This window comes from Thalassophryne amazonica, chromosome 13, assembly GCF_902500255.1.
Source record: "Thalassophryne amazonica chromosome 13, fThaAma1.1, whole genome shotgun sequence".
NCBI lineage: Eukaryota > Metazoa > Chordata > Actinopteri > Batrachoidiformes > Batrachoididae > Thalassophryne > Thalassophryne amazonica.
This window is the reverse complement of record NC_047115.1, coordinates 1,272,434-1,295,078: the sequence shown is the minus strand read 5'-3', so window position 1 is coordinate 1,295,078 and position 22,645 is coordinate 1,272,434. Positions and strand designations below refer to the sequence as shown.

The 22,645-nt window shown below is 43.0% G+C and overlaps 1 protein-coding gene across 1 annotated transcript in view; it reads right to left on the bottom strand.

Annotated features, from left to right (window-relative positions):
* The window catches only part of slc30a6 (solute carrier family 30 member 6), an 83,473-nt gene extending 71,670 nt beyond the window's left edge, over nucleotides 1–11,803 (bottom strand). The window contains exons 1-2 of the mRNA XM_034184809.1: nucleotides 11,635–11,803; nucleotides 2,818–2,858 (exon numbers count right to left, since the gene is read on the bottom strand). Coding sequence (XP_034040700.1) covers nucleotides 2,818–2,858; nucleotides 11,635–11,803 — 210 coding nt within the window. The remainder of the gene's footprint in view (nucleotides 1–2,817; nucleotides 2,859–11,634) is intronic.
* Nucleotides 11,804–22,645: the final 10,842 nt, after the last annotated feature.

Genomic DNA, 22,645 nt, shown 5'->3' with positions numbered 1-22,645 from the left:
GCCAGCGGAGCCTTTTCTCTTCCCCCCAATCCCCACCATGTCTCTGTCTTTGCGCTACAAGTTGAAAACGTCACAGCGCCTAAACGTCTCATTTAGCACAGACACCAGGTGATCCTGGCTGCACGATGACATTATCTCGTGATGCACAAAGGAACAAAAAAAAGTTAAAATTACCGGTACTCAGTCCTGCATGTGGAGCGGATCAGACGCCGCGAGACATCAGAAAAACAGCATTTATGGAACGTATTTAGCTAAAAAAAAATAAAAATCTCTGTCTAACTGTAGGGCCCCTTCACATATAACACGAAAGACGCAGAAACTGGAAGAAAATCCACAAACCAAACATGAAATGGGGATCCATGAACCATCGTGCGCGAGCACAAACACAGTGTGAGCAGCCGGGACGTGTTGCACCACATGGGGCTGATTATGTGGAGAAAAATAAAATAAAAATCAGCTGTATAATTAGTGAATATCACTGGGTTGATATAAATAATAAATAAAAGGGGACACAATACAGAACCCTGTGGTTAAATATAAAATAAATGGGCAATTCTATGGTAACGGAATTACAACAGCAGCAAAGTCTGGACATATGGCATCTAACCATGACAGATTAGCTCAGATTGTAATTCCGTTACTGTAGAATTGCCCAAATGCCACTCACAGGATTCGAACCTGCAATTTACAAAAGCTCTGATTACCAGACAGAAACTTTACCACTGCGCTACAATCACTGTCTTATAACAAGAGCACAAAATGGCTAAAAATCAACAAGGAGATAAACATTTAAAAAAAGAGAGAGAAAAAACAGCCGCAATAACTGACAAAACAATGTTTGTTATAGTGTATTTTTGGTGACACGTGACTGAAAGTGGAGTATTTATGGGGCTGTTGGCTTGTCATATTGTCATAGTTCTGCAGCACACGTGTTCTGCCGGACACGCATGTCGGGCCAGACATGTGTGACATTCAGATCACCTGCTGCGTGATCTGACAATCTGTTTCACATACACAGCCTGCCGACGTGCGCTGTGTGCGGCCGCGGCAACCCAGCTGTGTGCAGTCAGACTTGGCTGTCCGGCCTCCATATGATCATATCTGTAAATGCATATCAGCATGTCATGCAAACGGGCTGTCCCCCTGCAGACCATGTGTGTGTGTGTGTGGGGGGGGGGCCTCAACACACATGCTATACACATGCAATTAATTCCTCCTCCTTCGTGCGCTAGTCGGCTTCAATTGTGTGATGCGTGAAAGGGCCCATATAGAGGTCTCAAACTCGTGTCAGAAAGGGTCGAGAGGGTGCAGGTTTTCTTTACAACCACCGACTCCACCAGCTGATTTCACTGATTCCACCTGCTCAAAGTGATGTTAATCAGTGAAATCACCTGGTGCAGTGGGTGGCTGCAAAGAAAGCCTGCACCCTCTCGGCCCTTTCTGGAGCGAGTTTGAGAACTCTAACATCTCTGTCCCTTCTATACTGCAGGGCAACACTGGCAGAGTGCTGAACCTCTGTGCCCTTGTGACATCACACACTGCTGCTATAACAGCCAACATGGCCGCCTACTGGTGGCTTTAGACTCTCTTAACTTTAACATAAGTGATCACACATGCCTACAACTTTTCATATGGGCTCTCAATATCATAATCTACCAACCCAATCGTAAATTATCAGTGGGTTTTCTTTTCCTTTAACATAATTTATTTTATTTTTGTCTTGGTGGATCATGGGATTTATTTTAACCTACTTGTACAGGCTTGCTTTTAACTAGTTTTATGTTATTGCTGCTTTTAGTTTCTGCATTTTTATTTCTGTGTTCTTAAACTCCTGTAAAGCACTTTGTGATTTTATCTTTAAATTTACTTACTTATGGATTTATTTTCATTGCATGCAGAGTGCAGAATTATTGACTGGTAGCTACGTTAAATGCGGACGAGAATGAAAGAGGCACTGTGACTCTTTCAACTTTTAAAATAAGTTCATTGTCTTGTTGTGGCGTAAATCTCCGGCGTCATGGCCCGATCGGTCCCCCAGCCCTATTTGATCAGTCTCCCTGCCTGGTTCACGCTCAGACACACACTGGGAGCAGAAAAAACAGAGGGACTTCTTTTAAAACACTATGTTTCTTCGGCCACAACAAGGAACTAAACCATTTTCAGACTTCATTTTCCAAAATCAGGACGCTTTATGTGGATTTTGTCAGGCTGTGAAGATGAATCCGACTGAAACGATGTATCAGGTCAGATTAATTTACTCTGTGTGTGAATGGTTTTAATATTTGAAAAAGTCTGAGCCCAGCTGTCCTCACCTCCTTCTATAAAGGAAAAACAGAGAGTGTACTAACCTGTTGTATCTCTCTGTGGCATGAAAGTAGCAACCTTGCCGACAGGAAGGCACTGGGGAGGGTCGTAACAAATACATACACCTGTTCTCTGATGTCCAGATCCACAACTACACGGCTTCAATTCAGCTTGAGCTAGACTGAGTTTGGATGCATTTGTAGGATGAACTGGATTTGAGAAACAGGTCTGAACACTATCTAGCTAGAAAATCATCCAGATTGAAACCGGCTCAACCTGGATTGCCAACACCAGTTAGAATGGGGTCTAAACAACCACAGCTGCTGTAAAAGCAATTCCTGGTTTGTGTATTGTACTGTATCAACAGCAACATCAAAATAAATAATTAAGTAAACAACAATCTGTGGATGTAGACAGCAACAGTCCCTGAAACTCACCAAACAGTTTAAATGACCATCAGACCTGAAGACACTAAAAAAAATAAATAAAATAAAATAAAATAAAAATACTCACCAAGATGTAAGTGTCATGCTTCTTTCTGTGCACAGGGACATCTGTGGAACAAAGAAGCATTGCAGTAAACAATAAACCAGCAGAAGACAACAACACTTTGGCCATGGCTATCAGTACGTAGCCATATTGGTACTGTCAAATTCTATTCGTACGTAGCACCTGTTTCATATGTTACATAATCATGAGCCTATGTACTTGTACATGTATTTCAATCAATCAATCAATCAATTTTTTTTATATAGCGCCAAATCACAACAAACAGTTGCCCCAAGGCGCTTTATATTGTAAGGCAAGGCCATACAATAATTATGTAAAACCCCAACGGTCAAACGACCCCCTGTGAGCAAGCACTTGGCTACAGTGGGAAGGAAAAACTCCCTTTTAACAGGAAGAAACCTCCGCAGAACCAGGCTCAGGGAGGGGCAGTCTTCTGCTGGGACTGGTTGGGGCTGAGGGAGAGAACCAGGAAAAAGACATGCTGTGGAGGGGAGCAGAGATTAATCACTAATGATTAAATGCAGAGTGGTGCATACAGAGCAAAAAGAGAAAGAAACAGTGCATCATGGGAACCCCCCAGCAGTCTACGTCTATAGCAGCATATCTAACGGATGGTTCAGGGTCACCTGATCCAGCCCTAACTATAAGCTTTAGCAAAAAGGAAAGTTTTAAGCCTAATCTTAAAAGTAGAGAGGGTGTCTGTCTCCCTGATCTGAATTGGGAGCTGGTTCCACAGGAGAGGAGCCTGAAAGCTGAAGGCTCTGCCTCCCATTCTACTCTTACAAACCCTAGGAACTACAAGTAAGCCCGCAGTCTGAGAGCGAAGCGCTCTATTGGGGTGATATGGTACTACGAGGTCCCTAAGATAAGATGGGACCTGATTATTTTGCTATTGATGTGTAAATTCATAAACTATGTTAACCACAATCACAAATCCTAACCTCTAACCATAATAACAACAAGGCTGCGCTACGTATGAATACAATTTGGAATTATTAATACAACTACGTACGAATAGCCACGTCCCAGGGTTCTAGCTAGGATAAAATTGTAGCGTGGTGGTAATGTCGAGGGTGCGAAGCAAACCGGGGGGGGGGGGGGGGGGGGGGGGGGGGGGTGTCACAGAAGGGGGAAAGCTTTTGAAAATTCAAGCTAAAAATTGGCCATTCTAGGGAAGTTTGTTGAGTGGGCAATCTCATTCTGGGTTAGCCAGTACATGGCCCTCAGTGAGGCAGTCGGAGTACGTGGACATTTTTAAGTCAAGACTTAAAACCTATTTTTATTCTCTTTCTTATTCTCTAAAAGTTCCCTGAAAAGCCTTCAGTTAATTCAAAATGCTGCAGCTAGAGTACTGACGGGGACTAGAAGGAGAGAGCATATTTCACCCATATTGGCCTCTCTTCATTGGCTCCCTGTTAATTCCAGAATAGAATTTAAAATTCTTCTTACTTATAAGGTTTTGAATAATCAGGTCCCATCTTATCTTAGGGACCTCGTAGTACCATATCACCCCAATAGAGCGCTTCGCTCTCAGACTGCAGGCTTACTTGTAGTTCCTAGGGTTTGTAAGAGTAGAATGGGAGGCAGAGCCTTCCGCTTTCAGGCTCCTCTCCTGTGGAACCAGCTCCCAATTCAGATCAGGGAGACAGACACCCTCTCTACTTTTAAGTTTAGGCTTAAAACTTTCCTTTTTGCTAAAGCTTATAGTTAGGGCTGGATCAGGTGACCCTGAACCATCCCTTAGTTATGCTGCTATAGACTTAGACTGCTGGGGGGTTCCCATGATGCACTGAGTGTTTCTTTCTCTTTTTGCTCTGTATGCACCACTCTGCATTTAATCATTAGTGATTGATCTCTGCTCCCTTCCACAGCATGTCTTTTTCCTGATTCTCTCCCTCAGCCCCAACCAGTCCCAGCAGAAGACTGCCCCTCCCTGGGCCTGGTTCTGCTGGAGGTTTCTTCCTATTAAAAGGGAGTTTTTCCTTCCCACTGTTGCCAAGTGCATGCTCACAGGGGGTCGTTTTGACCGTTGGGGTTTTACATCATTATTGTATGGCCTTGCCTTACAATATAAAGCGCCTTGGGGCAACTGTTTGTTGTGATTTGGCGCTATATAAATAAAATTGATTTGATTTATGAGTGGTTTTTATTTTGTTATGTTTGATTCTTTTACTTGTTTTTAATTAGGTATTAGAATTTTTTATTTGTATTTATTTATTTTAATTTTTTTATGTTGAACTGTTCTGTGTGAGGCTCCTTGAGACGGCTTTTGTTGTAATTTGACGCTTTATAAGCTGATTAAATTGAAAGTGAACAACATTTGAGTCTTAAAGTAAATAAATATGAAATTGGTCACTGGATCTTTAAACTCTGGACATAATAAACTCTACATGGTGGATCCGTGATCTCTGGACATAAACAGAAATAAAATGTTAGTTTTTGTCAAAAGCATTTCCTTTCAGACATTATTATTGGCATGAATGTATTTCCATATGAGCTGCAGCTCTTGCAGCTGCACGTCAGGTTCATAAAGAATGCAAGACGTCTCATTTTGGGAGGAAAAAACGTTTTAGTCGATTGTAGTTTATTGTCTGTATTGCAACGTTTGTAAGAGGTGTCATTTTATTTAAAGCGGCGATTCGTTTTGAAGTTATTAATCCCAAGCGGACTTTGTGTCGGCAGAGAGCCGCGCAGCGTTTGAAGCACGGAACGGAGGACAATTCTCGTTTCTCGACTGCAACAAGACAAGCGTCCCAGTTAGTGACTTTAATCCACACAAAAGTGACTCATGATATTTTAATGGCTTTCAGAGGGGTTAAGCAGCGAATCAAAGAGCCACGAGCCACTGAATCGAAGCATTGCTTCAATTCAGTGGATTCACGCTTCAAACTGGAGTCGCGCTGCAGAAACGGTTGATTACAGACGCTGTATTGAAAATCGTAACGGTCCAAAATAAGCGTAACGGTCCAAAATTATAGCGTATCAGGCCGTAACGCAAGTTTGCACTAGCTAGAACCCTGCCACGTCCTAACACTTTACTGAACAATACAGTATTTCTTGTCTTTCTGATGCCTGATTCTGTTTTTTCTCTCTGTTTAAGGTGCAGCTCCATCCAGAGATGGGAGTTGTATTCGTGTTGGCGATCCTCCTGTCTTGTGCGCCAATAGCATTTCTTGTATATTCGTCTGTGAATTGTTCTGTGAATTGTGTCTGTATCATGGCCCAAGCAGAGGGTCACCCCTTTTGAGTCTGGTCTGCTTGAGGTTTCTTCCTCAGAGGGAGTTTTTCCTTACCACTGTTGCTCTGGGGGTTGGTAAGGTTTGACCTTACCTGTGTGAAGCGCTTTGAGGCAACTCTGTTGTGATTTGGCGCTATATAAATGAAAATAAATTGATGATCATCAGCCAGGACATGGCAACAGCCAAATCTGACCAAACCATAAAACGACAACATTTAACACTTAAAAGTAACTTAAAAGATGATGATTTCATCATCTCTGCTGTATTGACTGAATTTATTCGTATAAACATATAAATGGATGGCATTTATATAGCGCTTTTCCATCTGCATCAGATACTCAAAGCGCTTTACAGTAATTCCTCACATTCACCCCAATGTCAGGGCGCTGCCATACAAGGTACTGACTACATACCGGAAACAATTATGGGATTAAGGACCTTGCCCAAGGGTCCTTAGTGATTTTCCGGTCAGGCTGGGGTTTGAACAGAGGACCCTCTGGTCTTAAGCCCATTGCCCAACCACTAGACCACCACCTCCACATATAAATACATTCACTTGTTTCCATTGTGGCCAAGGGTAAAATCGGTGTTAAACCACGGGCAAAACATAAAATGAAACATAATAAAAAGGCAGTGGATATTTTGCCGGATACGGCAAACACGCACCTAGCAGTATTTGACCGAGTCTCCTCACTAATTAGCTAGTTCAAATGGCATCATCGTAGAGGGTATTTCAACATGGTGGCGCCCTCGGCATTGGGTGTTGATGCTAATTTTTCATCTTTAAATGCCGTTTTGGGTGCCATAAAGTCATTTGAATCAGAACAGTAAATCACCCACTGCCAACGGGATTCTCGGATGCTAAAAGCAGCTCAAAAATGTGGCATAGCTGTGCCCAAATTATTTCCACCATGTGGTGAAAATTATTTCCACTGGTGCTTTTCGCCATGGGGTGGAAATAATTTCGGGCGCGGTGGAAATAATTTTTGCAGTCTTCGTAATTTTCTGTGTTGGGCGGGGATGATGAACAACTTATTTTTTTATTTGGCCTTAAGTGGCCTCATTTTGTGTAGCTAACATGATAAAACATTCAAAATGCAATGGTAAACAGAAATAATCTCTTAGATTTGTGAGTTCCAAAACCTGCAAATTCAAGACAGAATAAAAACGAAATTACAGAAGTCCACATTGGCACGTGTGTTTATCCTGTTTTTTCTCTGTCAGTGTCATGTCTGCAAAACCTTCGATCAGTCCACCCCTGAAAATACTGAATGGTAAAATATGATAGTTTTCAAGAATGAAAATCACCAATATCGAACGACTATCATGAATATGAATTAAGGAGACTTAAACTGCGATCGCCTTCAAGTTCCCGCCCGACCGAGGCCGTTCCGTTCCGGAGTGAATGAATTTAGACAGCCGGCAAAACAGCACAAGCAAAGTACGGCGAAATATCTTCCAGTTAAACTTTGCCATAGCTGATTTCATCACAGGTTCTGGTTGCGATGACGTCATTTGAATTAGCCAATCAGATAGGAGAGCCGGCAAAACATCGCTAGCTGTAAGTTTGCTAGGTCCAGCAAAATATCCACTACCTAATAAAAATAAAAACATAATAAACAATAATAATAAAACAGAAATGTATCCAATCCTATAATTTCCTTACTCACAGAAGCTGGAAAACGTACAAAAAAAAACAAAAAAACAAAAACAAACAAAAAAAAAAAACTCCAGGTCAATTTGTCTTTTAAATACAGTCACTTGCCCAGTTACGGATCATTGCCGGTTCCGGATCACTGCTGTAGTATTTGCGCCGCCGTTTCTCATAATCAGTGCGAATAAGCTAATACTTGGTACCAATGAAAAGACTGATGTTTCGTCTACAAACGACCACAAGTTCGACTGAATCCAGCCATCCTTGTGATCAGCAGAGGAATCAAAACATCATGGTCTCCGTGGTGTGCCCACTTTCTCTGACTCACTCATTCCTGCAAGTGTGAAAGTGACGATCTCTATCACACTCGGACTGGTAATCTGTGATTTTGGGCATTTGCCCGGTGGGCCGCTGCATGTTTAGATGTGCGTGGGCCGGCCCTCCCAAGTTCACACCGGCCCCGTTCTCTACTTTGTAACTGCGAGTAGGTAGTGACGACTCAAAAAACCGTTATTGAGGTTTAACTTTTACTATTAATTGATAGGGAGGTACGTGCAGTTTATATACCCTTTACTTGTAGTAAACATCTTTGTGACGGTTGGAATATGGTGTAATTTTCTTTTTCTTTTCTAAACTGTAAAATCCTTGCAACAAACTAAATTATAATAAATATTACTTTGTTTAAGTAAAAAATATGATGTTCCTCTTGTATTTGGCGGATTTATGTCCGAAGATTTTGCAAAAAATGTGTTGCGGTGCATGGGGGTATGCATCTAAAGGCTGTCCTTTTCCGTCTGATGTGCAGTGTTGGGCAGATTGGGCTGTTTAGGATGGCCGTCTGCGGGTAAAAAATGTTTTTTCTGTAGATTTATGGCCATAGAGATCAACAGACTTTTGTTCAAATTGGGCGAGATTTAGTGCATCCAGGTGGTTTTTGAGCATTTTTTTGGGCTGGAAATCATCAGTCGGTCACATCTGGCAACCCTGCTGATGTGATGAGTGGCGCAGGTCCATGGGAACACGGATGCCTGTCGCGCATATATTTTCACTAGATAAATCATGGAAAGAGGTGGCAAAAAAGAAGAAGGGGGGAGCGGAGAAGATTTGGGACAAAAAGCAGAAAGCTCTACAAGCTGAGGCTTCCGGGTGTTTTAAAATAGATAATTTGTTTGCTGTGGCCAATACTACTTCTAGCGTTGCTGCTAGTGCTCCCAACGTCCCTACTACAACGGGCAAAAATGCAACTTCAACGGGCGAAAATGAGGACAACTTTACTGGAGAGGTTAGTCCAGGCTCAAAGCCAATTGATGTCTATGATGGGTCGGAATCTGAGGATTCCGTGTCCAGTGAGCAGGTCGTGGGAAAGGACGCACAGGAGACAACAGAACCTGAAGTTCATCATGCTAGTGCTTCTACTGTCAACGTCCCTTCAGATACGTCTGAGACCGAGCCTACTATGGATTATTTCAGCCGCCCGAACCGAAACAAGCAGTCTTTATTTTTTGAAAAACACCCAACACCGAACACAAAAAAGACCCTGAATAAGTGGTTGTGTTCCCCGAGACTGTCTGCTGTAAGGTAAGATAAACTAAACACACACACACACACATTACCTTTCTCTCTCTCTCTCACACACACACACACACACACACACATTACCTCTCTCTCTCTCTCACACACACACACACACACACATTACCTCTCTCTCTCTCTCACACACACATTACCTTTCTCTCTCTCTCTCACACACACACACACACACACATTACCTCTCTCTCTCTCTCTCTCCACACACACATTACCTCTCTCTCTCTCTCCACACACATTACCTTTCTCTCTCTCTCACACACACATTACCTTTCTCTCTCTCTCTCACACACATTACCTTTCTCTCTCACACACACACACACACACACACACACACACACATTACCTCTCTCTCTCTCACACACATTACCTTTCTCTCTCTCTCACACACACATTACCTTTCTCTCTCACACACACACACATTACCTCTCTCTCTCACACACATTACCTCTCTCACACACACACACACACATTACCTCTCTCTCTCACACACATTACCTCTCTCTCACACACACATTACCTCTCTCTCACACACACGCTCACACACACATTACCTCTCTCTCACACACACGCACACACACACATTACCTCTCTCTCACACACACACACATTACCTCTCTCTCACACACACACACATTACCTCTCTCTCACACTCACACACATTACCTCTCTCACACACACACATTACCTCTCTCTCCCTCTCACACACACATTACCTTTCTCTCTCCCTCTCACACACACATTACCTTTCTCTCTCCCTCTCACACACACATTACCTCTCTCTCCCTCTCTCACACACATTACCTCTCTCTCCCTCTCACACACACACACATTACCTCTCTCTCTCTCACACACATTACCTCTCTCTCTCTCACACACATTCCCTCTCTCTCTCTCACACACAATTACCTTTCTCTCTCTCACACACACACACACACACACACATTACCTTTCTCTCTCACACACACACACACACATACTTTGGAGACACAAAAGCTTTTTTTCCGCTTGTGTGCTTTTGCTTCCGTTTTGTACTATGATCAAGGTGAAATGACAGTCAAAGTGTGTGTTTAGGTGTGTGTTCATGGTGTTTAGGTGTATAGTATTTGTTCATTGGGGGTTCAGTATAAGCGGGTGGGTGTGCGTGTTTGGGGGTGGATTCGTCGGGCCAATAGTGGGCTGGTCCAGAGGAAAAATGCCAGGGCCGAAATTTGTTCCCAGTCCGACCCTGATCGCTATTATGTAGCAAAGGTGAGTTAGCCATTCAGTGTCATTGGTTCTAGAGTGGGAAAATACTTACTTACTTGGGTAGAAAATGTCAGTGTGTTATGTCTTGCTGTTTAATTGCTGCATGCATTATCTCTGACCCGAAAATGTGCTGGTTGTGGATCACTGAAGCAGCAGCCTCGTGTCAGTACTTGTGAGCCATGTGTACTTTGGGGGTCATCTCAACATCACGAATGGGCATGAATGTGGGGGCTTTTATTTTTTTAATTCAGGAGAAATTTCACCACCACACATTTAAAATCCATCCTTTGGTCTCCATCTGTAACAATATAAGGTGCAAAATGATAGCAAGTCCTGACCCACTTCATTGAGTTAAAAGCTTAGGGGGAGATGTCAAAATCCAAGAATGTTTATTTCCACAGATTTTATTTTATCTTCATTTATTAAGGAATGCCACCCAATTTGAGTAAACACATTTTTTGCTCGTAAAAACATATAACGCGCTTTTCGAAACTAAGTAAATTCTCATTTAATAAGTATAATTTCTATCATTTTGTGTCCAAAACACATTCTCGGGCACAGTGCATATCATTCTGCATTAGAAGGGCTCCAGCCAGATGCCAGGAATGAACCCAAAGTGACACAGAGTGTCGTGATCCAGAACCGGGCAAAGTGATCCATTTCTGGCAAATATTTGCACCACACATAATGTGGCTTCACACTTTAAGTAGAAGGGCTGCTCCATCCAGACTTCTTCAGCTAGATAACATCCAAATACCCAATACAACAATACACAATAAAGGCCATTCAGTTGCATTATGGCTCCGTATAGCAGGACTTTAAAAAACGTGATCCAGAACTGGGCAACTGACTGTAATAAACAAAGAATCTTAAAATCAGATGAGACCTTCAGACGGCAGCATTAGCACAGCGCTAACATCAACAAGACTCGGGTGTACAAACGGACAAAAACGTCTGAAAACGACAGAGAGAGCGGTCTGGTCGTGGTTCTGGCGTTATCGTTAATGAGAGCAAGTAACAGCGTAATGCGAAGAAGTTTACAGACGAACAGGTGAGTTTACAGGTAACAGTTAGCCTGCTAGCATAACAAACCTGAATCATGGACGTTAATGACATGAACCGACACCATGTCCGGTTTATCCAGCGACACCAGCTTCCTCTCAGTCACCCCGGACGGAACCACGTCCGGCTTCGGGCCGAACTTTCTCGGGTAAAAGTCCCCGTCACTGTGGTAAGACAAACCCGACGAAGACGTGGACATTGTGGCGGAAACGCCGCACCTGCTTCTTCTTCTGGTGCATTCTACGGCAGACGTAGTAAAGGTGGGTCGCTACTGCCCTCCTCAGGTCATTTGCATAACTTCTCCTGTGATATACAGTGAGGCAAATAAGTATTTGATCCACTGTCGATTTTGCAAGTTTTCCCACCTACAAAGAATGTAGGTAATTTTTTATCGTAGGTACACTATGCATGAAATAAGTATTTGACCCAATAGAAAACCAGACCTTAATATTTGGTCCAGAAACCTTTGTTTGCAGTTCCAGAGGTCAAACGTTTCCTATAGTTCTTGACCAAGTTTGCACACTGCAGCAGGGATTTGGTTCACTACTCCATACAGATCTTTCAGGTTGGAGTTTCAGCTCCCTCCAAACGTTTTCTATTGAGTTCAGGTCTGGAGACTGGCCAGGCCACTCCAGGACCTTGAAATGCTTCTTACAGAGCCCCTCCTTAGTTGCCCTGGCTGTGTGTTTGTCATGCTGAAGACCCAGCCACGACCCATCTCAATGCTCTTACTGAGGGAGGAGGTTGTTTGCCAAATCTCGCAATACATGACCCCATCCATCCTCCCTTCAATACGGCGCAGTCGTCCTGTCCCCTTTGCAGAAGAGCACCCCCAAAATAATGTCTCCACCCCCATGCTTCAGAGTTGGGACGGTGTTCTTGGGGTTGTTCTCATCCTCCAAACACAGCAAGTGGAGTTGATACCAAAAAGCTCTATTTTGATCTCATCTGACCACATGACCTTCTCCCATGCCTCCTCTGGATCATCCAGATGGTCACTGGTGAACTTCAAATGGGACTGGACATGTGCTGGCTTGAGCAGGGGGACCTTGCTGCACAGCATCATGTGTTACTAATGTAATCTTTGTGACTGTGGTCCTGGTTCTCTTCAGGTCATTGACCAGGTCCTCCTGTGTAGTTCTGAGCTTTCTCAGAATCATCCTTACCCCACAAAGTGAGATCTTGCATGGAATCCCAGACCAAGGAAGACTGACAATCATCTTGTGTTTCTTCCATTTTCTAATAATTTCTCCAACAGTAGTTGTCTTCTACCAAGCTGCTTGCCTGTTGTCCTGTAGTCCATCCCAGCCTTGTGCAGGTCTAGAGTTTTGTCCCTGGTGTCCTTAGACAGCTCTTTGGTCTTGGCCATGGTATATAGGTTGGAGTGTGATTGATTGTGTGAACAGGTGTCTTTTATACAGGTAACAAGTTCAAACAGGTGCAATTAATACAGGTAAAGAGTGCAGAATAAGAGGGCTTCTTAAAGAAAAATTAACAGGTCTGTGAGAGACAGAATTCGTGCTGGATGGTAGGGGATCAAATACTTATTTCATGCAACAAAATGCAAATTAATTATTTAAAAATCATACAATGTGATTTTCTGTTTTTTTGTTTGTTTGTTTGTTTTAGATTCTGTCTCTTACAGTTGAAGTGAACTTATGATAAAAATTACAGACGTCTCCATTCTTTGTAGGTGAGAAAACTTGGAAATTGACGGGGGATCAAACACTTACTTGTCTCACTGTATTTTGGGTCAAGGATGAATGCTGTGAAAACAGAAAGTTGACAGGACAAATATCTGAGAAATATGGACATTGTGCTGCAATACACGATGGGAGTTTGGGGTTTTGGGGTTTTAAATGTTGTTATTGTGGTTCATGTTAGTTTAACAGTGCTGTTAGTGTTATTGATTTATTGTGTATTTGTGGGTCAGTTGGTTTAGTCAGTTTAGTTAAGTGTCATGTTGTCGTTAATAAATACATTAAAATACATGGATGACACAAGAAAGTGAAAACACTTATTTCCACTGAGGTTCATTTAAAAATCAAATGACAAAATACAGTTGTATTTAAAAGTTTGGGCACCCCTGATAATTTTCATGATTTTCCTTTATAAGTCACTGGTTGTCTGGATCAGAAATTTCAGTTAAATATATCATATAGCAGACAAACACAGTGATATTTGAGAAGTGAAATGCAGTTTCTAGTATTTACAGAAAGTGTGCAATAATTATTGAAACAAAATTGGGCAGGTGCATAAATTTGGGCACCCTTGTCATTTTATTGATTTGAAGACATTTTGCACTAATTATTGGAACACAAAGTTGGTTTGGTAAGTTCAATGACCCTTGACCTCCTTACACAGGTGAATCCAATCATAAGAAAGGGTATTTAAGGTGGCCAATTACAAATGAAGAGTTCAGATGCAAAGCCCACTATCTCCAAAACCATAAATTTTTAGTTGATGCCAACATGTACTTGGCTGTCAAGGGGACCATCAGTGTGCAAAATATGAAAGAATTTGAACCAACTGTTTTCATGTTATTGATGAAAGTCTGTGCATTTCCGCATAGGGTTTCCTTTAAGGTGTGTTTACACATAAGCAAGGCACGTTACAAATGTCATTTTTCTGTCATTCCTGACACATTCCTGACATTCTTAATGTGACTTAACGCATCTGAATAGGTTTCTTAATAGTGCATGTTGGTGTGTGATGTTCTTGATATTCGTGGAGCATGTTTTTGCCTGTCAAAAAATCTTCCACGAATGTCACACACCACCCTCATTTCGTCTGAGTCGCAACTGAGCGTATTGATCCGTCTTGATGAGTAGTGATCCTTAATAGAACGTGACAACGTTCGTAGTGGTTCCTGTGATGGTTCTTGGAGCCCAAACTGTCCCGCATTATTATGAAGTGACACGGAAACTGTCAAGTTTTGACACGACTTGTAACGCGGCGTCACATTTCACTGCGCACCACGACGAATGGTAAGTGGTAAATGGACTGCATTTATATAGCACTTTTCCATCTGTATCAGACGCTCAAAGCGCTTTACAATAATGCCTCACATTCACCCTGATGTCAGGGTGCTGCCATACAAGGCGCTCACTACACACTGGGAGCAATACGGGATTAAAGGCCTTGCCCAAGGGCCCTTAGTGATTTTCCAGTCAGGCGGGGATTTGAACGCATGATCTTCTGGACTCAAGCCCAACACCTTAACCACTAGATTATCACCTCCCCAGTTCCAATCAGTTTTCTGTCACGTGCGCATAATTAAACTAGGCTCCAAGTCTGCTGAAGCTCCTCAGGACGCTCCTGCAGGTAGCGAGAGGAGACTCACGTGCAGCCAGACATCTCTGCACCATCTCTGCATCTCTCTGCGGAGGAAGAAGCGCGCGCACAATTAAACCCTGCGCTGCACAACATTGGTTGATTGATTGCTGACACCAAGTCGGCTAAAAGTCTAATTTCAGAGCTCTTCAGCGCGCTCCTGCAGGTGTTCCACCTGCTGCATGTGACTGATGTTTGGGGAAATGCACCAGACGAGACCCGCATGAAGCCACACATCTGGCTCTGTCCTCCTCCTCCTCCTCCTCCTCTCTGCACCACTCCATGGCACAGAGCCCAACTACGCATGCAGTCACAAAGTTCTTCTGAAAAACTGGAGCGATCTGAATTCGGTTGGATGAATATGGGTGTGTGTGTGTGGAGACAATTCACCTCGTTCACAACGTGACAGAACTTAACGATGCGCCATGAAGCCAGAGGACACACACCAATTAGCTAAACTGCAGGATTGTCTTACAGACATAAAGACATGGATGACCTCTAATTTCCTGCTTTTAAACTCAGATAAAACTGAAGTTATTGTACTTGGCCCCACAAATCTTAGAAACATGGTGTCTAACCCAGATCCTTACTCTGGATGGCATTACCCTGACCTCTAGTAATACTGTGAGAAATCTTAGGAGTCATTTTTGATCAGGATATGTCATTCAAAGCGCATATTAAACAAATATGTAGGACTGCTTTTTTGCATTTACACAATATCTCTAAAATCAGAAAGGTCTTGTCTCAGAGTGATGCTGAAAAACTAATTCATGCATTTATTCCTCTAGGCTGGACTATTGTAATTCATTATTATCAGGTTGTCCTAAAGTTCCCTGAAAAGCCTTCAGTTAATTCAAAATGCTGCAGCTAGAGTACTGACGGGGACTAGAAGGAGAGAGCATATCTCACCCATATTGGCCTCTCTTCATTGGCTTCCTGTTAATTCTAGAATAGAATTTAAAATTCTTCTTCTACTTATAAGGTTTTGAATAATCAGGTCCCATCTTATCTTAGGGACCTCGTAGTACCATATCACCCCAATAGAGCGCTTCGCTCTCAGACTGCAGGCTTACTTGTAGTTCCTAGGGTTTGTAAGAGTAGAATGGGAGGCAGAGCCTTCAGCTTTCAGGCTCCGTCTCCTGTGGAACCAGCTCCCAATTCAGATCAGGGAGACAGACACCCTCTCTACTTTAGATTAGGCTTAAACGTTCCTTTTTGCTAAGCTTATAGTTAGGGCTGGATCAGGTGACCCTGAACCATCCCTTAGTTATGCTGCTATAGATGTAGACTGCTGGGGGGTTCCCATGATGCACTGTTTCTTTCTCTTTTTTGCTCTGTATGCACCATCTGCATTTAATCATTAGTGATCGATCTCTGCTCCCCTCCACAGCATGTCTTTTTCCTGGTTCTCTCCCTCAGCCCCAACCAGTCCCAGCAGAAGACTGCCCTCCCTGAGCCTGGTTCTGCTGGAGGTTTCTTCCTGTTAAAGGGAGTTTTTCCTTCCCACTGTAGCCAAGTGCTTGCTCACAGGGGGTCGTTTGACCAGTGGGGTTTTACATAATTATTGTATGGCCTTGCCTTACAATATAAAGCGCCTTGGGGCAACTGTTTGTTGTGATTTGGCGCTATATAAAAAAATTGATTGATTGATTGATTGACTTGTCGTCGTTATGTGTAAACGTAGCATAAAATCTCCATTTTCAACTGCATTTTTCTCCATTTGAAAAAAAAGGACTTACTGGGTTTTGCATCTGAACTCTTCAAATGTTTCCCCTCTTTGCATCTCTTCTAATGAGTGGCAGCCCATGTTGCCACTCATAACAACCTGTTTAGAGGCATAACAGCCTCTAAACAACTCTCACATGACCTGAAAACAAAGATTGTTCAACATCATGGTTTTGGGGAAGGAAACAAAAAGCTATCTCGGAGATTTCAGCTGTCAGTTTCTACTGTGAGGAGCATAGTGAGGAAATGGAAGACCACAGGCACAGTACTAGTTAAGGCCTGAAGTGGCAGGCCAAGAAAAATCTCAGCTCAGATAAGCTGAAGCAAAGGATGGTGAGAACAGTCACAGTCAACCCACAGACCTGCTCCAAAGACCTACAACATGATCTTGCTGCAGATAGTGTCTCTGTGCATCATTCAACTATACAGTACACTTTGCACAGAGAGATGCTGTATGATGCTGTAATGCAGAGGAAGCCTTTTCTGCATACACACCACAAACTGAGTCGCTTGAGGTATGCTAAAGCACATTTGGACAAGCCAGCTTCATTTTGGAATAAGGTGCTGTGGACTGATGAAACTAAAATTGAGTTATTTGGACATAACAAGGGGTGGTATGCATGGCTGAAAAAGAACACAGCATTCCAAGAAAAACATTTGCTACCTACAGTAAAATTTGGAGGTGGTTCCATCATGCTGTGGGGCCAGTGCAGGTACTGAGAATCTTGTTAAAGTTGAGGGTCACATGGATTCCAGTCAGTATCAGCAGATTCTTGAGAGCAGTGTTCATGAATCAGTGACAAAGTTGAATTTGTGTCGGGGCTGGATCTTTCACCAAGACAACGACCCTAAACACTGCTCAAAATCTACTAAAGCATTCATGCAGAGGAACAAGTACACATTCTGGAATGACCATCTCAGTCCCCAGACCTCAATATTATTGAAAATCTGTGGTGTGAAGTGGGCTGTCCATGCTCGGAAACCAACAAGATGTTTTGTAAAGAACGGTCCAAAATATGTACCTTCTGTTGTGGCTGGGGTGCCTGGCGTGCCTGGCTGGCTTTTGTTTGTCTTCTGTTTTCTGTCTTTTGTTTTTCCTTCCAGGTGGCACGCGTTTAGGACTGAGTGGCTGTGTGGCTGAGTTATCAGACCTCACCCTGATCACCTGAGGCTGATCATGTGCAGCTCATCAGGACTCACAGCTGTGGTGCATCTACACGGATTGGAGCATGGTGGCATTTAAGTCTGGAGTACACAGTGTGTATTTGCCAGAGACTCGACCTTGTGACCAGACGGGTGAGATCGTCGTCTTGAGAGCCATCTCATCATTATGGATGCAGAGAACGTCCAGGTTTGATGCCATGGTCTGTGAAAGAGGAGGGGGTGAGATCTCACGCTCGTCAGCACACTTCCTGAGGTACGTTAGGTTTTGTGACTAACATTAGTACAGTCAGTAAATGTGGTGTCCCTCACACCTTATTATATTGAGCTGTTATGTTAGTCGTTTAATCAGCTTCCCCTGCAGTTGAGTAGGTGAACAGGGTGTTCCATGCCTGCAGGGTGGGAAGCTGATTAGTAATTAAGCCAGGAAGTGTTTGCTGTTTATGTACACCTTTGAGTGGTCTCTCTGTGTGTGGAGTGTGGACTCACATGATGGTTTCTTCTTTCACAGACTCGGTTTGTCGCGGCCACCTGGGGGTGTCGGCGGGGTCCTTGGGTCCGAACTGTTTCTGGCTCCGGACCGTTAGTGCTGCTGGGAGCACACCGTCATCTCCACCTCGCAGACCGCGCACTCATTTGTTGTATTTAGCACGTCACTGTTATGTCATTAAATTTTGTTATCCTTTGTACCGTGCTCTGCTTATTTCATACTGGGTCCTTCAAACGCTGGTTGGTTCTCCGTCCTGCGTTCGACACATAACACCTTCAACCAGAATCCAGACTCTCATTGGAAGCTATAGGAAGCGTTTAGAGGCTGTTATTTCTGCAAAAGGAGGATCTACTAAATATTGATGTATTTTTTCTGTTGGGGTGTCCAAATTTATGCACCTGCCTAATTTTGTTTAAAGAATTATTGCACACTTTCTGTAAATCCTATAAAATTCATTTCACTTCTCAAATATCACTGTGTTTGTCTGCTATATGATATATTTAACTGAAATTGCTGATCCAAACAACCAATGTTTTATAAAGGAAATTTGTGGAAATCATCAGAGGGGCCCCGTCACAGACTGAGCTGTGACGCTTACGCAGTCAATAGCGTGTGGGCAGCAATTAGTTGGTAGTTAACAACTATGCTGCATGGACGCTGACTGTGTTTCATGGGTCATCCAGCTGTATGTATTCTCATTTTCCTGGTTTATTATTTATTGTTAGTAATCATCATTGCCATAACTTTTACCTAGTATTGTGACTAAGAGTGCAGGGAAAGGCCTACCGGCATCTCTTATGTTGCATAGTGTTTGTTTTCACCGCGTTTTAAAACGTGTATTTTATACCGTTACTCATTACCAAAGTTCATCTGTTTTAGTGATCTTTAAAACACTGGTAAAACATTTCTGTAACAGTTTAAGCTTACTCACCAGGGGTTGCTGGTATGCAGGCGCTTCCTTGGTTTAGGGCAAACTGAGTGAATGGTTCATTCAGTGTAAATACCGGGGTTGGGCGGAGTGAACTATTTTAGACAGGGGTTGTTTTATCTGGTCATGTTCATATTCCATTTATTATGCTTAGAGGGAGTTTTGGTTAAAGGAAATGGTGTTGGGTGTTTATATATTTTGTGTGTATTTCTTTGGGTTGTTATTTTGTGTTTATGTTATTGTTATTTAGTTGATTGATTTATTTTGTGAATGGAATTTACCTGTGGGAGGGGCTGTTACTCTGTAAAGGCTCAGAGCCTCAGTTGTGGGGGAGAACATCGGAGGGGAAGGTTGTGTTTCAGTGAACGTGTATGTAAGTAGTGGCCCAGAGTCTTTGATATAGTCTGGCACTCTTGCTCATTTGTTTTTGATGTCCATCTTGGGATGCACTGTAAATATCTGCATTTTTGGAAGAAGAAAAATAAAAGAAATGTTTTTAGTTGGGAAAACTGTCTCTTGGCCACTCCATCGCCGGTCATCCTGCTACAGGCACAAACCTTTACATACAACTGTAGGATTGGGACTATGATGTCTTGTGTTCTGTTCTTCTGTTTATTTTTTCTGCTTGGATTTTGCTACACTGCTTTCTCTTGTCTCACTTTGTGCTTGGTGGTGGGCGTGTCCCTCTGTCTTTCCACTCCCATGCTCTGGATCTTTCCCTCACACCTGTTTGTCATTGTCTGCTCATCACTTTCCTGTATTTAAACCCCACCTTGTTCCCCTGTTCCCTGCCAGATCATCGTGTCACGCAGCCTTTGCTTCCAGCCCTATCTTCTGAGTTTTGTCATGATTGCCTTGCTACATTTTTTGACCTTCTGCATGTTTTTTCAACCATGCCCTTGCCTGATCATTTTGATATTTTGCTGCCTGCTTGTGTACTGAACCCTGCAAGTACCCACAGTAAAACCTTTTGAAAGTGACTTGTCTGTGTTTGAGCCTTGCATTTGTGTCCTGCCAGTTCATGTGACTGACCTTGAAAGAACGATCAGGCCAAACATGGACCGTCCCTTGGACATTACCCCTTTGAGTCTGGTCTGCTTGAGTTTTCTTCCTCAATATCCTCAGAGGGAGTTTATCCTTACCACTGTTGCCTGTGTGCTTGCTCTGGGGTTGGTAAGGTTAGACCTTACTTGTGGCAGCTTTGTTGTGATTTGGCGCCATGTAAATAAAATAAATCAAATTAAATTCTTTCCTGCTACTTTTTACTCTTTATTTTACTTTGTCTTTTATTTGTTTTATTGCCTCAGGTAATTTTATTGTTATTTTTAATTCATTTATTTATGATTGGAGGTAACGTTTTAATTATGTACAGCACTTTCGTCAACTGCTGTCAGTTTAAACATGCTTTAGAGTTTGTGTGGACAGACCACACAAATTTGGAATACTTATGCACTGCAAAGAGACTCAATGCCAGGCAGGCCCGGTGGTCTATCTTTTTTCGCCGGGTCAATTTTGTTTTGTCATACTGGCCTCTACTGGTGGTTGGCTCTCACTGCGGTATTGTATCACTTCCTGTTCCGGAGCACAGCGGTGTTTTTCTGTATCTGTTAGCTATTTAATCTGCGCAGTTAGATTGATCTACATAACTAGATAATGATTTGTTTCACAGTGTAATCTTCACGTGCCTTAACTAAAGCACTCCCTCTGCTGAATCACCTCTAAATTATTTACACATTATTCACTTTGTGTGTTTTTAGGAATCCGCTAGCTTAGCGCAGCTACTAGCTCTTAGCCGGTTTAGCATGGCGGCTTCTCCTGTCTCTGCTGCATTTTTCTGCTCTGGGTGTGAAATGTTTAGTTATTCCTCGGCCTCCTTTAGCAGTAATGGTACTTGTAATAAGTGTAGCTTATTCGTAGCTTTGGAGGCCAGGCTGGGCGAATTGGAGTCTCGGCTCCGCACCTTGGAAAATCCTACAGCTAGCCAGGCCCCTGTAGTCGGTGCGGACCAAGGTAGCTTAGCCGCCGTTAGTTCCCCTCCAGCAGATCCCAAGCAGCCGGGAAAGCAGGCCGACTGGGTGACTGTGAGGAGGAAGCGTAGCCCTAAACAGAAGCCCCGTGTACACCGCCAACCCGTTCACATTTCTAACCGTTTTCCCCACTCGGCGACACACCTGCCGAGGAATCAAACTCTGGTTATTGGCACTCTGTTTTTGAGAAATGTGAAGTTAGCGACACCAGCAACCATAGTCCATTTGTCTTCCGGGGGCCAGAGCAGGCGACATTGAAGGAAATTTGAAACTGCTGGCTAAGGGCTAAGCGTAAATTTGGTAAGATTGTAATTCACGTTGGCAGTAATGACACCCGGTTACGCCAATCGGAGGTCACTAAAATTAACATTGAATCAGTGTGTAACTTTGCCAAAAACAATGTCGGACTCTGTAGTTTTCTCTGGGCCCCTCCCCAATCGGACCGGGAGGGACATGTTTAGTGCCGCATGTTCTCCTTGAATTGCTGGCTGCCTGAGTGGTGTCCCAAAAAATGAGGGTGGGCTTCATAGATAATTGGCAAAGCTTCTGGGGAAAACCTGGTCTTGTTAGGAGAGACGGCATCCATCCCACTTTGGATGGAGCAGCTCTCATTTCTAGAAATCTGGCCAATTTTCTTAAACCCTCCAAACCGTGACTATCCAGGGTTGGGACCAGGAAGCAGAGTTGTAGTCTTACACACCTCTCTGCAGCTTCTCTCCCCCTGCCATCCCCTCATTACCCCATCCCCGTAGAGACGGTGTCTGCTCCCAGACCACCAATAACCAGCAAAAATCTATTTAAGCATAAAAATTCAAAAAGAAAAAATAATATAGCACCTTCAACTGCACCACAGACTAAAACAGTTAAATGTGGTCTATTAAACATTAGGTCTCTCTCTTCTAAGTCCCTGTTGGTAAATTATATAATAATTGATCAACATATTGATTTATTCTGCCTTACAGAAACCTGGTTACAGCAGGATGAATATGTTAGTTTAAATGAGTCAACACCCCCGAGTCACACTAGTCAGAACGCACGTAGCACGGGCCGAGGTGGATTAGCAGCAATCTTCCATTCCAGCTTATTAATTAATCAAAAACCCAGACAGAGCTTTAATTCATTTGAAAGCTTGACTCTTAGTCTTGTCCATCCAAAGTTGGAAGTCCCCAAAAACCAGTTTTATTTGTTATTATCTATCGTCCACCTGGTCGTTACTGTGAGTTTCTCTGTGAATTTTCAGACCTTTTGTCTGACTTAGTGCTTATCTCAGATAAGATAATTATAGTGGGCGATTTTAACATCCACACAGATGCTGAGAATGACAGCCTCAACACTGCATTTAATCTATTATTAGACTTAATTGGCTTCGCTCAAAAT